Raw genomic sequence first — 12,703 nt, 5'->3', positions numbered from 1 at the left:
TGGTTAGTTACATAAATAAATTAAGTAGAAATGAAAAATGACTTGTTATTAATTTGAGGAAGGTGGAAAAACCATATGTATAACATGGGAGTAAAGTGCCTTTTCCTCCCTTGAATGATTACTGCCCTCCGCTACGCGTCGGGCAGTAAACTTCATTCTCGGGAGGAAAAGTAGCACTTTCCTCCCTTGTTATACAAATAGCTATTACGCACAGCGCACAGGGATCACTTAACGTATCAGATCGTTCGAATTCTTTTAAAAACAATGAATAAAATTTAGTCTGTATTATCTCACAGATATTTTTTTTATTTCACAGAAACGAATATCATCAACTCTGATTAACTTATATATTTAAAAAAATCTATACTGTGTCCATTTTATTTATTTAGCGTATGGCTTAAGTATATCACAGAATATGTGTCCATAAATGTGTGGGTCGGCACTGCTAACCCTGCCGACCCTGACCAGCCGCCACTGCCTATATGTACAATCTTGTATGCATACTTTAGTTGTCCTCCTTGTAACCCCCAAACAGAAAAAACAGAAAAAACATGAAAAAACGGCCGCACAAACGTTACAAACACATTAAAACTTTGTTCATGGCTTGGGCATATCACCTAGTCCTTATGTATGACCGAAGAGAAATAGTTGACTGTTCAATAGCAATGGAAAAAGGACTTAAAAGTGACCGAACGAAGCGGAGACTGAAAATAAGAAAATTTTGGAGAATATTGTAAACATATTTATACGATCATAACAATAATGATATCTATTACGAATCTATGGTAAAATAAATCAACCTTGGCGATGTTAAAAATTTACAATTATTGTTAATTTAGTTCATGTTAAATGTTTAAACGTTGCGTTAATTAATTTACCAAACCTCTTATTTTCTAAACAAAATGGAAATAAATATATATTTAGTATGCTTTTAAATGCAACTGTCAATTTTTTAAAGTGCTGTAGTCAATTACGGTTTTGATAAGAAGATGAGACCCAGTCAGGTGAGACATAAAGTATATGTATATCTTATAATTTTGTTATTGGTTACTTAGGGGAAACCCACTTAAATATTATACATATTACGTACGTACATACAGTGTGAGTCTTTTACAGCTCAAGCCATGTTTCATTTGAGCCTGCGATTTCTGCCAAACCAGTCATTTTGCGCAATTACCTCGCTGCCACTGCTTCTTCTATTTATTCTTTTGTATACACATGACTGTCTGTTTTTTAATGTGCATCTAGTGAGTTATTATTCCATCGTTTTCGTGGTATTCCTACTGATCGTCTTCCTATTGGGATCCGTATCTCGTTATCTTTATTACTGTATTTGTTGTGATTCGGCTTGATCGTACCATTCTACTCTTCTCTTTCTTATCCGGGCCTTGAGGTTCTCCACTTTGCTTCTCCGTTGTATATCTGTACCTCCGACTCTGTTTCGGGTCGTATTTCTGTCGCGCACCTATGTCATTATTGGTCTGATGACTGTTTTGCAAATTCTGCCTTTCATTTCTTTATTTTTGTTTCTCAATATTGTTTCATTCAAGTATCCTGTGTGTTCTATACACGTGGTCTTCCACTTCTGTTTGCAGTTTTCCGTAACTAGATAAAGATGCCTAAATATTTAAACTCCATCACTTATTCTATTATCTGACCCTGCAGCTTCAATTCAGATCTTAGTAAATTTGCTGTTATAACCATGCAATTTGTCTTTTTTGGGGAAATTAACATGTTCAATTTTCTAGAGGTTATGTTAAATTGGTGTAGCATACATTGTAAATTATTTTCACTTTGAGAGATTAGTATTGCGTCGTCTGCAACTAGATTATAAGCTGTTTTCCCCTATTTGGTATTATTTTTTCGTCCGTATTTCTTTTATTATTTAATCCACGATCAGGTTGAACAATAGAGAGCTCAGGGAATCCCCCTGTATTATAATCATTGTCAGCTTAAAATGGATCAGCTAGTTCTTGCTCCACCTGTCCTTGCTCCACCAGTCCATATCATCATCCAGCCTTCTGCATCCAAAGTTGAACATAGGCCTTCCCTAATTTCTTCCAGTTTTGTCGATCTTGAGCTTTCTGCAACCAATTTCCAGCAATCCTTTTGACGTCGTATGTCCATCGTGTAGGTGGTCTACCTCTACTTCTGTCTTCTCTTGGTCTCCACACTGTAATTTTTTGGGTCCACCTCTCGTCCTTCATCAATTCCACTTCAGCCATGCTACTTGCTTTATGACATCTGTGACGCCTGTCCTTCTTCTGATTTCTTTGTTTCTGACCCTGTCTCTGAGAGTCAGTCCAAGTAGTGACCGTTCCATTCTTCTTTGGGCCACTCTAAGTTTCGTTGCTGTGGCCTGGGTTAACAATAATGTTTCGGTGCCGTAAGTCATGACTGGAAGCACACATTGGTTGAACGTCTTCTTTTTCAAATAATTTGGCAAGTTGCTCTTGAAGATGTCTGATGCGGCCCATGCCAAGGTGATTCTTCTCTGTAATTCGGCAGTTTGATTGTCCCTGGCAATTTGGATTTCATGCCCTAAGTATGTATATTTATGGACCAATGCTATTTCGTTGACGTCGACTTTTGGATTTTTGTTTGGTACCAGGTTTGTCATGTATTGTGTCTTTCCAAAATTTATGTTTAAGCCAACTTTTTTACAGGCGGCTCTAACTCAGTAAGCATAGTTCTAACCTCTTTTAAGTTCTCTGTTATAAGAACTATGTCGTAATCGTAGGTGGGAGAGCCTTTTAGCGTCGACATTTATTCCTTTGGCGTCCCACTCCAATTGTTTGAAAGCATGTTCAAGTACTGCCGTAAAGAGTTTAGGAGATAAGTGTCTCCCTGTCTAACTCCTCGTTTGATTTTTATAGATTTGGTATCTTTGTGTAGTCGGACGGTCATGGTTGCATTATTGTATACGTTCGCTATCAGTTTTGGAGTACCGATAATCTATAATCTATACGACTTCCTCCAATGCGCTCATTATGCTGTTAATTCCTATCGTATCAAATGCTTTGCGAAGGTCTACGAAAGCCATGACCAATGGTCGGTTGTATTCAATAGATTTTTCTATAATTCCTTTTATGCAGTGTAGGTGGTCGTTAGTGCCAAAGTTTTTCCTAAAACTCGCCTGTTCTCTAGGTTGGTAAAAATCCAATTTTGTTTCCAGTCTATTTGTTATTATTCTTGGAATAACTTGTAGAGGTGGTCTAATAGGCTTATGGGCCGGTAATTCTCGAGGTCTGTTGGATCATCTTGGTCCTTTTTGTGTAATAAGATGGTAAGTGCACTGTGCCATCTTGTAGGTGTTTCACTTTGGTGCAGACATAAGTTGAACAATTCCTTTATGTTGTTTAAAAGTCTGTCTCCTCCAATATTTACGGCTTCTATAACGATGTTGTCTTCTCCCGGAGGATTCCTTTTCATTTTTCTCAATGCGTTTCTTATTTCGTCTGTTGATATATCAGGCATCAATTCCGATCCTTGGTTGACTAACCTTTTTCCTGAATCTTCTAGTGGCTCGTCATGGTTTTGTTGGCTGTTGTATAGTTCTGTATAGAAGTCTTCTACTACCCTTAATAATTCATCTCTGTTGATGATGATGTTTTCATCTCTATCCTTTAATTTCGTTATTTCTTTCTGGCCGTTTGTTAATTGTCTTCTTAGAACTTTGAGGCTCTTGTTATCTTCAATTGTTTGTTGAATTTGTTCGTTTTTAAATTTTCGGTTGTCCGTCCTAATAGATTTTTGTATTCTTTTACTTATCTCTCTAAGTTCATGGTGTTCTTTACTTCTATTACTTGGCATTTTTCTCCGCTCTTCCATTAATGCTTGTGTTTGGGGGCTTATTCTTTTGTTATGTGATGTCTTTTGACAGTGTATCTTTTGGCTCTCTTCTATAGATTCTATTATAATATCATTAAGGGTGTTAACATTTAGGTCTGTAGTCCTATCGCTTTCGAGAATGCTGTTGATATGTTCTTCAAATGCATTTCTATTTTTAGGTTCGGTCCAGGTAGTTGTGGACTTCTTTTTGATCATGCGGTATCTCTCTTTCGTAAGGTCTATTCCTATCGAGGCTTTTACCATTCTGTGGTCGCTACCTCTTGAAAACTGGTTTAGAACTGTAACGTCTTTAAAGATTTGCTACCAGTCCTAGTTTATAAATTTTATTGTGTTGTCCTGGTAGATATTGTCGATCGTTTTGATGATTCCTAGAGGCATCTATCTTACATACAATTACTAGTTAACGTGCTTTAATTTGTCCTTGTTAAATGTCTTCTTGAGGTCCACGAAACATAAATATGCCGGTGCCGGTTAGTTGTATTATCAAATAACGAACTTAATAAATTGCGATTATTAACTTAACATCCGCGTATCTGATATTATTGATAGGTTTTCCGTTGAGTTTCATTCCAATTGCTATTCCTTTTAGTGTTTCTTAAAATATATCTTCTGAATATAGGTAAAAGAGAAATCGTCTTAAAACCCACCAAATTTCATTTGCATGTCTCAACCAGTTTTAAAGTAATAAATAAATCGTCAGTTTGTCAGAAATATTTCAACACTCCCTATCTCGGAAACGAAGCATTTGCGAACATAAGTTTTGAAAGCAAACTGTCATTATATTTTCATGCAGAATTACCCCTTAAACTTTGCCAACATTTTTTCAAAACACCCTGTATTGATAAAAAGCATGTCTAGTTGTTAAAGCACCTAACTTTTTTATTATCCAACATAAGCAAATCAATCAAACAACACAATGTTGAGAAAGTATGAGGCTATAGTTAGGTTTTAATTTCAGTATTCTACAAATGCTAGAATATTCCACAGGGTGACTTAAACTTAAAAAAAAATCACAGTTTGATTCGTACACCCGGTATACAATGAAAATTTACGTGTTTAGCAACAATATTACTATAACGATACTGTCAAGGAATAAGGCTATAACATATTAAAAAAATCACTTAAATCGGACAACAGGTTTAGGAGATATAAGACATCAAATATGACCCATTTTTAAGGTGGCCGGTTAATTTTGTTCCAGAGTGTATTAGCAAAAAATGAGGATTTTTCTGCCACTTTTTAATAAGAAAACAATACTCCTATAACTTTTAAGTTTCCTGGAGAAACCTAGGATGCAATGTTTTCAAAAAGTTCTCATTGTTCTTTGTTCTAAAGTTTAATGTCAAGACGTCAAATTAAACAATTTAATTACCTTAGTGAATAATTTACATACAGTATAATAAAAGTGTCAAGGGATATAGAAGACAATATTTATAATTTCGGTATTATAGAAAGGATATGTAAACCATTTAAGTATAGCCTAATAAAATAAAAAAAAGTCAAAATGTAAATTCGTACAGGTTAAAATAAATTTTATATCAAAGTTTAGGTGGGTACAAAAGATATTTTCAAGAAAGTATCCAAATCATACAAGGGGATCATTGTTTAAATAATTAAAAAGGGGTCATTTTTGCAAAAAAAAAAAATACTTTTTTAACTGCTGAGGTAATTCACTTATCAATGAAGGTCTATGGGATTTTTTTCTACAAGGGTAAATATTTCACATAAGACTTACTAAATTAAATTTGACCCCCTATTTATTTAAATAATTGTATATAAAACTTAAAAAACAAATTCGCAAATAATTATTTTTAGCGTTTTAAATAAGCACTATAAAATATTTTATTTTACAGACTAAGTTGCGTTATGTTTTCAGTATTAAGCAAAAAAAATTGGTCAAAAAATATTTAATATTTTTTGAGATATTGAAGTTGTTTATTAAATGTTACTATATTTTCAATTGCAAAAACGCGGTTGTTGCCAAAGAAATATTCACCTGCTTAAGATCTCATTATTTTTATTTTTATGTATATTGTCGATAATTGTATGGATATATTCAAATTTCAATTAAACTCCCCCCTAAAATGGCATTTGAAAATCATACAAATTTGTTTATAATTTTTTTTTAATAACGTCGCGGGGATTAAGTATTTTAAAATGCCGTTTCGATAATTGGGTTCCTGGGAATTTTTTACTAATTAATACAATTTTTTTGTCGTTTTTTCTTCTTCTTTTTTTCCTTGGAGTTATATTACTACGGGCCCTTTTAGGGTTAAATTTTATTAAAAATGTCGAGTCTATGAGATCTAGATTGTAGACCTAAAAATATTAAGATTTAACTAAAATTTCTTAAATAAAATATGGCTACTTACTGAGTTATGGGGTGTTTTATTTAAAAATTTAAAAATTATTGTTACCAAGTACTTTAAAACTATCTAACGTATCCTTATCATACTTGACAGAAAGGGTGGCTATTATACACCGTACTAAATTGTGATTAATAAACGTTTCTAGCTAGTGCCAGAGGCGTACGACAGGGGATAGTGAATGATTGACCCTTCCCAAATTCTACGCCACTGAGTGAATTACTATTTTAACGAAATTTTTCGATTCTCCAATACTTTGTATGTAAATAACTTTATTGGTATCGATAAAGTCATCAGTTTGAGAGATATTGGAAGTTTAAAATGAATGAATGAATGAATCAAAATAACTATGCCGTTTCATTTTTAACGTCCAATATCTCGAAAACTAATGACTTAATCGTTACCAGTAAAGAGTATATTATTTACATATAAAGTATTGGAGAATCGAAAAATTTCGCTAAAATAGTAATTCCCTCAGTTGCGTAGAATTTGGAAAGGGTCAACCATTAACTATCCCCTGTCGTACGCCTCTGGTAGTAGCTAGAAACTTTTATTTGTCACAATTTAGTAGACTGTATAGTACCCACACTTTCTGACAAGTATGATAAGGATGCGTCAAATAGTTTGAAAGTACTTGGTAAAAATAATTTTTAATTTTTAAATTAAACACCCTGTAACTCAGTAACCAGCCACATTTTATTTAAGTGATTTTAGACCAATCTTAATATTTTTAGGTCAAGAATCTATAACTTAGAGATTCGACATTCTTAATGAAACTTAACCCTACAAGGGCCCGTAGTAATATAACTCCAAGAAAAAAAAAAGAAGAGGAAAAAAAGACAAAAAAATTTGTTAATTAGTGAAAAATTACCAGAAACCCAATTATCGAAACGGCATTTCAAAATATTTAATCCCCACGACGTTATTAAAAAAAAAAAACAAATTATAAACAAATTTGAATAATTTTCAAATGTCATTTTAGGGGGAAGTTTAATTGTAATTTGAATTTATCAAAACATTTATCGAAAATATACATAAAAATAAAACTAATAAGATTTAATACAGGTGAATATTTCTTTGGCAACAACCGCGTTTTTGCAATTGAAAATAGAGTAACATTTAATAAACAAATTCAATATCTCAAAAAATATTAAATATTTTTGGACTAATTTTTTTTTATTAATGCTGATAACATAGTGCAACTTCTCCTGTAAAATAAGATATTCTATAGTGCTTATTTAAAACGCTAAAAATAATTTTTTGCAAATTTGTTTTTAAAGTTTCATGTATAATTATTTAAATAAATAGGGGGTCAAATTTAATTTAGTAAGTTATATGTGAAAGACTAACCCTTCAACTTTGCAGAAAATAATCCTATAGACCTTCATTAGTAATTGAATGACCTCAGCAGTTAAAAAAGTAATTTTTTTGCAAAAATGACCCCTTTTTAATTATTTAAAGAATGATCCCCTTGTGTGATTTGGATACTTTCTTGAAAATATCTTTTGTACCCACCTAAACTTTGATATAAAATTTGTTTCAACCTGTACGAATTTACATTTTGTTTTACATGTAGTGAAAATTTATTTTACTAGACTAGTATACGAGTCTACAGATATAGCCAAGATAGTCCAGATTGTTATTTTTATTCGACTTATCAACAATGAAAAAATAGTGAATGGATTTTTATTCTAAGGAACTTAAAAAAATAACTACAGGACAAGATGTATTTACTGCAGTAAATTGCTATCTACAAATGCATGAACTAAAGTGAGAATCATGTATGATAGTGGAATTTCTACAGATGGGGCACCCTCCATGGCCGGTTCGATAAAGGGGTTTCTTGTGTTACATTAATATAACAACACATTTATTTTTTATGTTGCTAGTTTTTTAAGAAAAATCATAGTGAATTAAAATCTGTAATGAATACGGTAATAAAAATAATAAGTTTATAAATTTAGTCTAGTGGATAGAGCTGCACGACATTATCAAAGTTAATAAAAGCAAACTGATATGACGAAGATCAATTACTTGTTAACAAGAAGTTACATCTAAACTTAAAAGAGTCAATCCCGAACAAATATGGAACAAAAAAAAATGTGTAAATATAAATGACGATATAAAAAAAAAATCAATTTAGTTTGGAAATAAAAAGATGATGAATATTTAAGATTATTCAACTCCGCTGTACTAGTCCCAAATCTGGGGTCCTCAAGGAGAAAGGAGGAGGTGGAGGAGTAACCGTCTCCTAGAAAAACCAGGATTCGGTTGTCTAAAACTGATAAGGTTCCCTGTCTGGGTTGCAGGCAAAACATGGTGAATGGATTTGAAGGCGGAAGACTATCTAATCTGGCTGATAGAGCAGAGGAACCAAAAAGGGCAAACTGGTCTCTTTAGTTTGTTACAACAGCCAGTATAAGGGAATAAAACTCACCTGGTCCTTTTGGAATGAGATTTGAATCTATGTGCTCATATCTAGACTTGTGAAAAAAAAATTTAAAACCAAATTTCCCAAGCACAAAAGAAACCGGACAGATCAATGAAAATGGACATTGCCAACGAAAAGTGCCTATTATTTTGGAATCTGGAATAACCAGTAAATATACGGAAGTACTACTTCAGACCCCAGAGGTCAAATAATGAAAGACTACTGAATACAATCTTCTGAAAAAGATGAGTTGGTCGCCAAGAAAAAGATGGAAGGATGCAGCAACGAGTGATCTACTTAAGATGAGGATGTAATAATGGGAGATTGCTGCACAACACCAGCAAGAGTGAAGTAAATTGGTAAACGAATAATAAAATAACTAATAAATTTCCTCCATATATACAGCTGAGTTTCTAAAGATATGAGAGCAAAAAAAGCAGTTTTTTTTTAACAAAAACACCAGTAGCTCAGTGCTAGCTCGGAGAAGAATCTTCAACTTATAACGGTAAGAGACTAATGCCTGGTTGCACCAACAGATCTTAAGCTCCACCTTAGCTAAGCTCTACTTATAGATAGGGCCTCCTTGAGTATGACGTATCAACTACGTTGCTCCCTAATTTTAGATTCTTACCTTATTATCAATTATAACGAGCGATCCACAATTATTGGGATCAAAGATATCCGTGCAAAGAAACACGTATGTCTTGTTTTAAAATGAAAGGCCGCCGGAATGTGACGTCACGGCCAACTGCGGCTATATTCAGTGTTGTTATGATGACTTTTCCAAACAAAGAATACAGATTGAAAACACGTTGAAAAGATAAGTATCCAATCTCAAGACCTTTTAATTCGTATAAATCTAAAATCTTGCTTCCTCAGGTACTTTTTATGTTTAATTATAGTGTTTTTTAAGTTGACGTTCGTACACTGACAAGTATCTGTCAAAGTTGACGTAAACTAGAAACTATATCTGAATTTATAATAGACATGCACTGTATAGCTATCTCTGTCGTTCAGAGCCACCTATGGTGACAATAATTTTGGATCACACGTTATCTATTATTATATTATTATGGTAGTCTTATTGTAATATATTATAATTATATTATATTAATTCTCATGATATTCTCGACTTAAGCTTAAGATCTGTAAAAACGGAACACTGGCAGATCTTGTCAAAACATATGGAATACGACTACGAAACACAAGGAGAAATATGGAAAATGATCAGAAAACAAAGAAAAGAGATAAGTGAACTGATTAAAATGAGACACATTCAGAAGAAAACATGGGCAGACTTGCTAAAGGTGAAGATAGTGAACCACCAACACTAGAACTGACAAAGAAAGAAATAAATATTGAGGAAAATGTATCAATACACTGATGATAATGATGACAAATTAGCTATTGTTTTAGTATTAGCATTATGTAATAATTGCTTTAAAAAACTCATTTATGTTATAATAATCTACATATATATAATTAAAACAATTTATTAAAGTACTTATTACTTATCAAACGCTTTAAAACGATTAATCGTTGTAATGCTGTCTTCACGATGTGATGGACAAAACGTTAACACTAAATGCAGTGTTTATAAGTAATTTGTGTTTTTAACCACCTAATGGTAAAAGCATTTTGTTTTACTTCATATCATAATTTGTTTACCTCAAAGATTATGTTAGATTAGGGCTTAGTTAAAACCTTGAGCTACTATCATTGTTCTTCAGAACTAGCTCAGCTTTTCGACTAAACGGTTGAAATATGAAGGTATGTAAGATTACTATTTTTTACTGTAGGGAATTAGTCCATTTTTAACTCTAATTCCGGAAATTTCAAATTACCACAGCCATTTTTAGGTTTTTTTTTCGCAAACATTGTTCCATAAGTATGCAGTTTTAAGTATATGCAATAGTACATTTAGTAGAAAGAAAAATGAATTACCTTTAAAATGATTTACTGTATAACCATAATCTTGCTTAAAATTAATCCTAGAACCTTCTACGATAGACCTAAATTTTAGAAGTGATTAATTGTTCTTTCTACTAAATATTCTACTATCGCATTCTATCTTTTTTTTCATCTTTAAAGAGGGGGTCTGGAATCTTCAAAAGACATCTGAGTCCAGAACGCCGCCTGACTGACCTTAGTGCAGGATTCATTCTTCGTAGCCCCAGCGATAGTTCCCGAGGTACTTTAAAACGCTCTCTCGTCGCCGAGGCTACGCCGAATGCCTACCTGCTAAACTAGACCCTCCTCTGTCATCCAGCGCTCCGAAAGCGGAATGGCCGCTGCAAGGTCGACATCGCTTCCGAAGCACTTTACCTTCATTTATCCACAGACTGTAAGCAAGGAGGTCCTTCACTTTCCCAGTTTCTCCCATTTTTTGGTCCCAAAATTGGGTTTTTGTTTGTATGGTTGTTTTTTTTATTAGAGCTTCTTTATCACAGTCTGTCTCATACAATCTAACTCACCTATTCGCCTCTCGTCAAAACTTATTCCCTCTACCTTCTACTTACAATATATTTCCCTTTCACCCCTACCGTTGGTACAGCTGTTTTTCTTCCTCTTCTTTCTTCCTGATCACTACACGGATATAGTTGTGTATACCAGTCCAACCAGATTTATTTTCAGTCATTCTCTCAATCATTTCTCGCACTGTCACAAAATTCACACCTGTCTCTCTTTCCATTCTGTTCCTTTCTACTATCCATCTGTTACACTCTAGCATCGTATGTATAACGGTGTCTGGGTATCTGCAGTATAGACATTTATCAGTGTCAGCCTTTCCAAACCTAGAGAGGTATGCTCTAAAAGACCCGTGTCCTGTGAGCACCTGCGCCTGGAAATAATCCAGTCGCCTGTGACCACAGTCCATCCAATCTTTCAAGTTAGGGAGCAGCATCTTTGTCCACTGTGCCACATGCTCCGTGTTGTTCCATTCTTCCTGCCATCTTTCAATTTACCTTTCTCTTTCCTGTCTTCTCTCGGCCATAGTGAACTCAAGGTTTCTTTTCTCATATAGTTCTTTTCTTTCTACTACCAACACATGCAGCGGAACACATCCAGTGATGGCCCACAAGACTGCGGCAGACACAGTTCTGTACGCGCATGCCACTCGCAGCAGACTTGTTATATCCACTCGTGTAATGAGCCCCCTGTAGGCCTGTATCTCTACCGCCTCACTCCAGACTGGTGCCGCGTAGAGGACGATCGACTGCACAACACCGTGCAAGGCCCTCCTCCTTTCGGATTTGGGTCCTCCAATGTTGGGCATCACCGCACCACCCTCCCCAACGCAGCTGCACTGTTTGCAGCCTTCCGGGTCACCACCTGCACGTGCTCCCCCCACTTTCCATTCTGGTGCAACGTCACTCCTAGGTATCCTAGGTGTTTTATATATATCTCCTAGGTACTTTACGTGTTTCGTGGGTATTAGACTGCGATGCATTCTACCTAAAACTGTGAAGAAAAAAATTATAGGACAACGTTTGCGAAAAAATAGGCAAAATTGCCCAAAATGGCGTGAGTGGCGAAATTTGAAAAATATTATCTCAGATACTATGAATTCTAAACACATTTATCAAACGTTATGTTGAAAAGGAAGGATACAAGTTTTTTTCTGAGAAACAATGTCTATAGCTATATGCCCTTAGAAAAATATATATGTGACAAAAAAGAGAAATCTTGTTTTTTGTTTTTTGCATCGTTTTTTGAGTATATCTTAAAAAAATATTTTTGACTTAACATTTTGAAGGTAACATTTGAGAGCAAAATTAATTTTAAAACACTTTTCTGTGAATGTGTATGTACGAAAAATGCATAGAATTCGAGTTAAAATTAAAAAAAAATTAAAGGCACTCGTGGGAGTGCCGACAGAAGTGAAAACTTCTTATAGTATATAAATTACGAGCTCAATGCTTTTACCCCATCCTAAAAGAAGTGCTATACCTATATCTTATACGATATACGCGATGCGTATGCCCTATTCTATTTATGTATACATACACATAATTTATATATGTACAAAATTTATTTCAGCGAAGTGATGACG

At 34.1% G+C, this 12,703-nt stretch overlaps 2 protein-coding genes across 2 annotated transcripts in view; one reads left to right on the top strand and one right to left on the bottom strand.

Moving 5' to 3' along the window:
- The window catches only part of LOC114339236 (protein NDRG3), a 658,690-nt gene that overhangs the window by 177,410 nt on the left and 468,577 nt on the right, over positions 1-12,703 (bottom strand). The gene's annotated exons all lie outside the window — the stretch shown is intronic.
- The window catches only part of LOC126891991 (glucose dehydrogenase [FAD, quinone]-like), a 37,651-nt gene continuing 35,317 nt past the window's right edge, over positions 10,370-12,703 (top strand). Inside the window, exon 1 of the mRNA XM_050661367.1 lies at positions 10,370-10,419. Within this exon, the coding sequence (XP_050517324.1) occupies positions 10,414-10,419 (6 nt within the window). The 5' untranslated portion in view covers positions 10,370-10,413. The remainder of the gene's footprint in view (positions 10,420-12,703) is intronic.

This window comes from Diabrotica virgifera, chromosome 9 (assembly GCF_917563875.1).
Source record: "Diabrotica virgifera virgifera chromosome 9, PGI_DIABVI_V3a".
Classification (NCBI taxonomy): Eukaryota; Metazoa; Arthropoda; class Insecta; order Coleoptera; family Chrysomelidae; genus Diabrotica; species Diabrotica virgifera.
The sequence above is the reverse complement of the archived record's forward strand: the minus strand, read 5'-3'. Positions and strand labels throughout refer to the sequence as shown.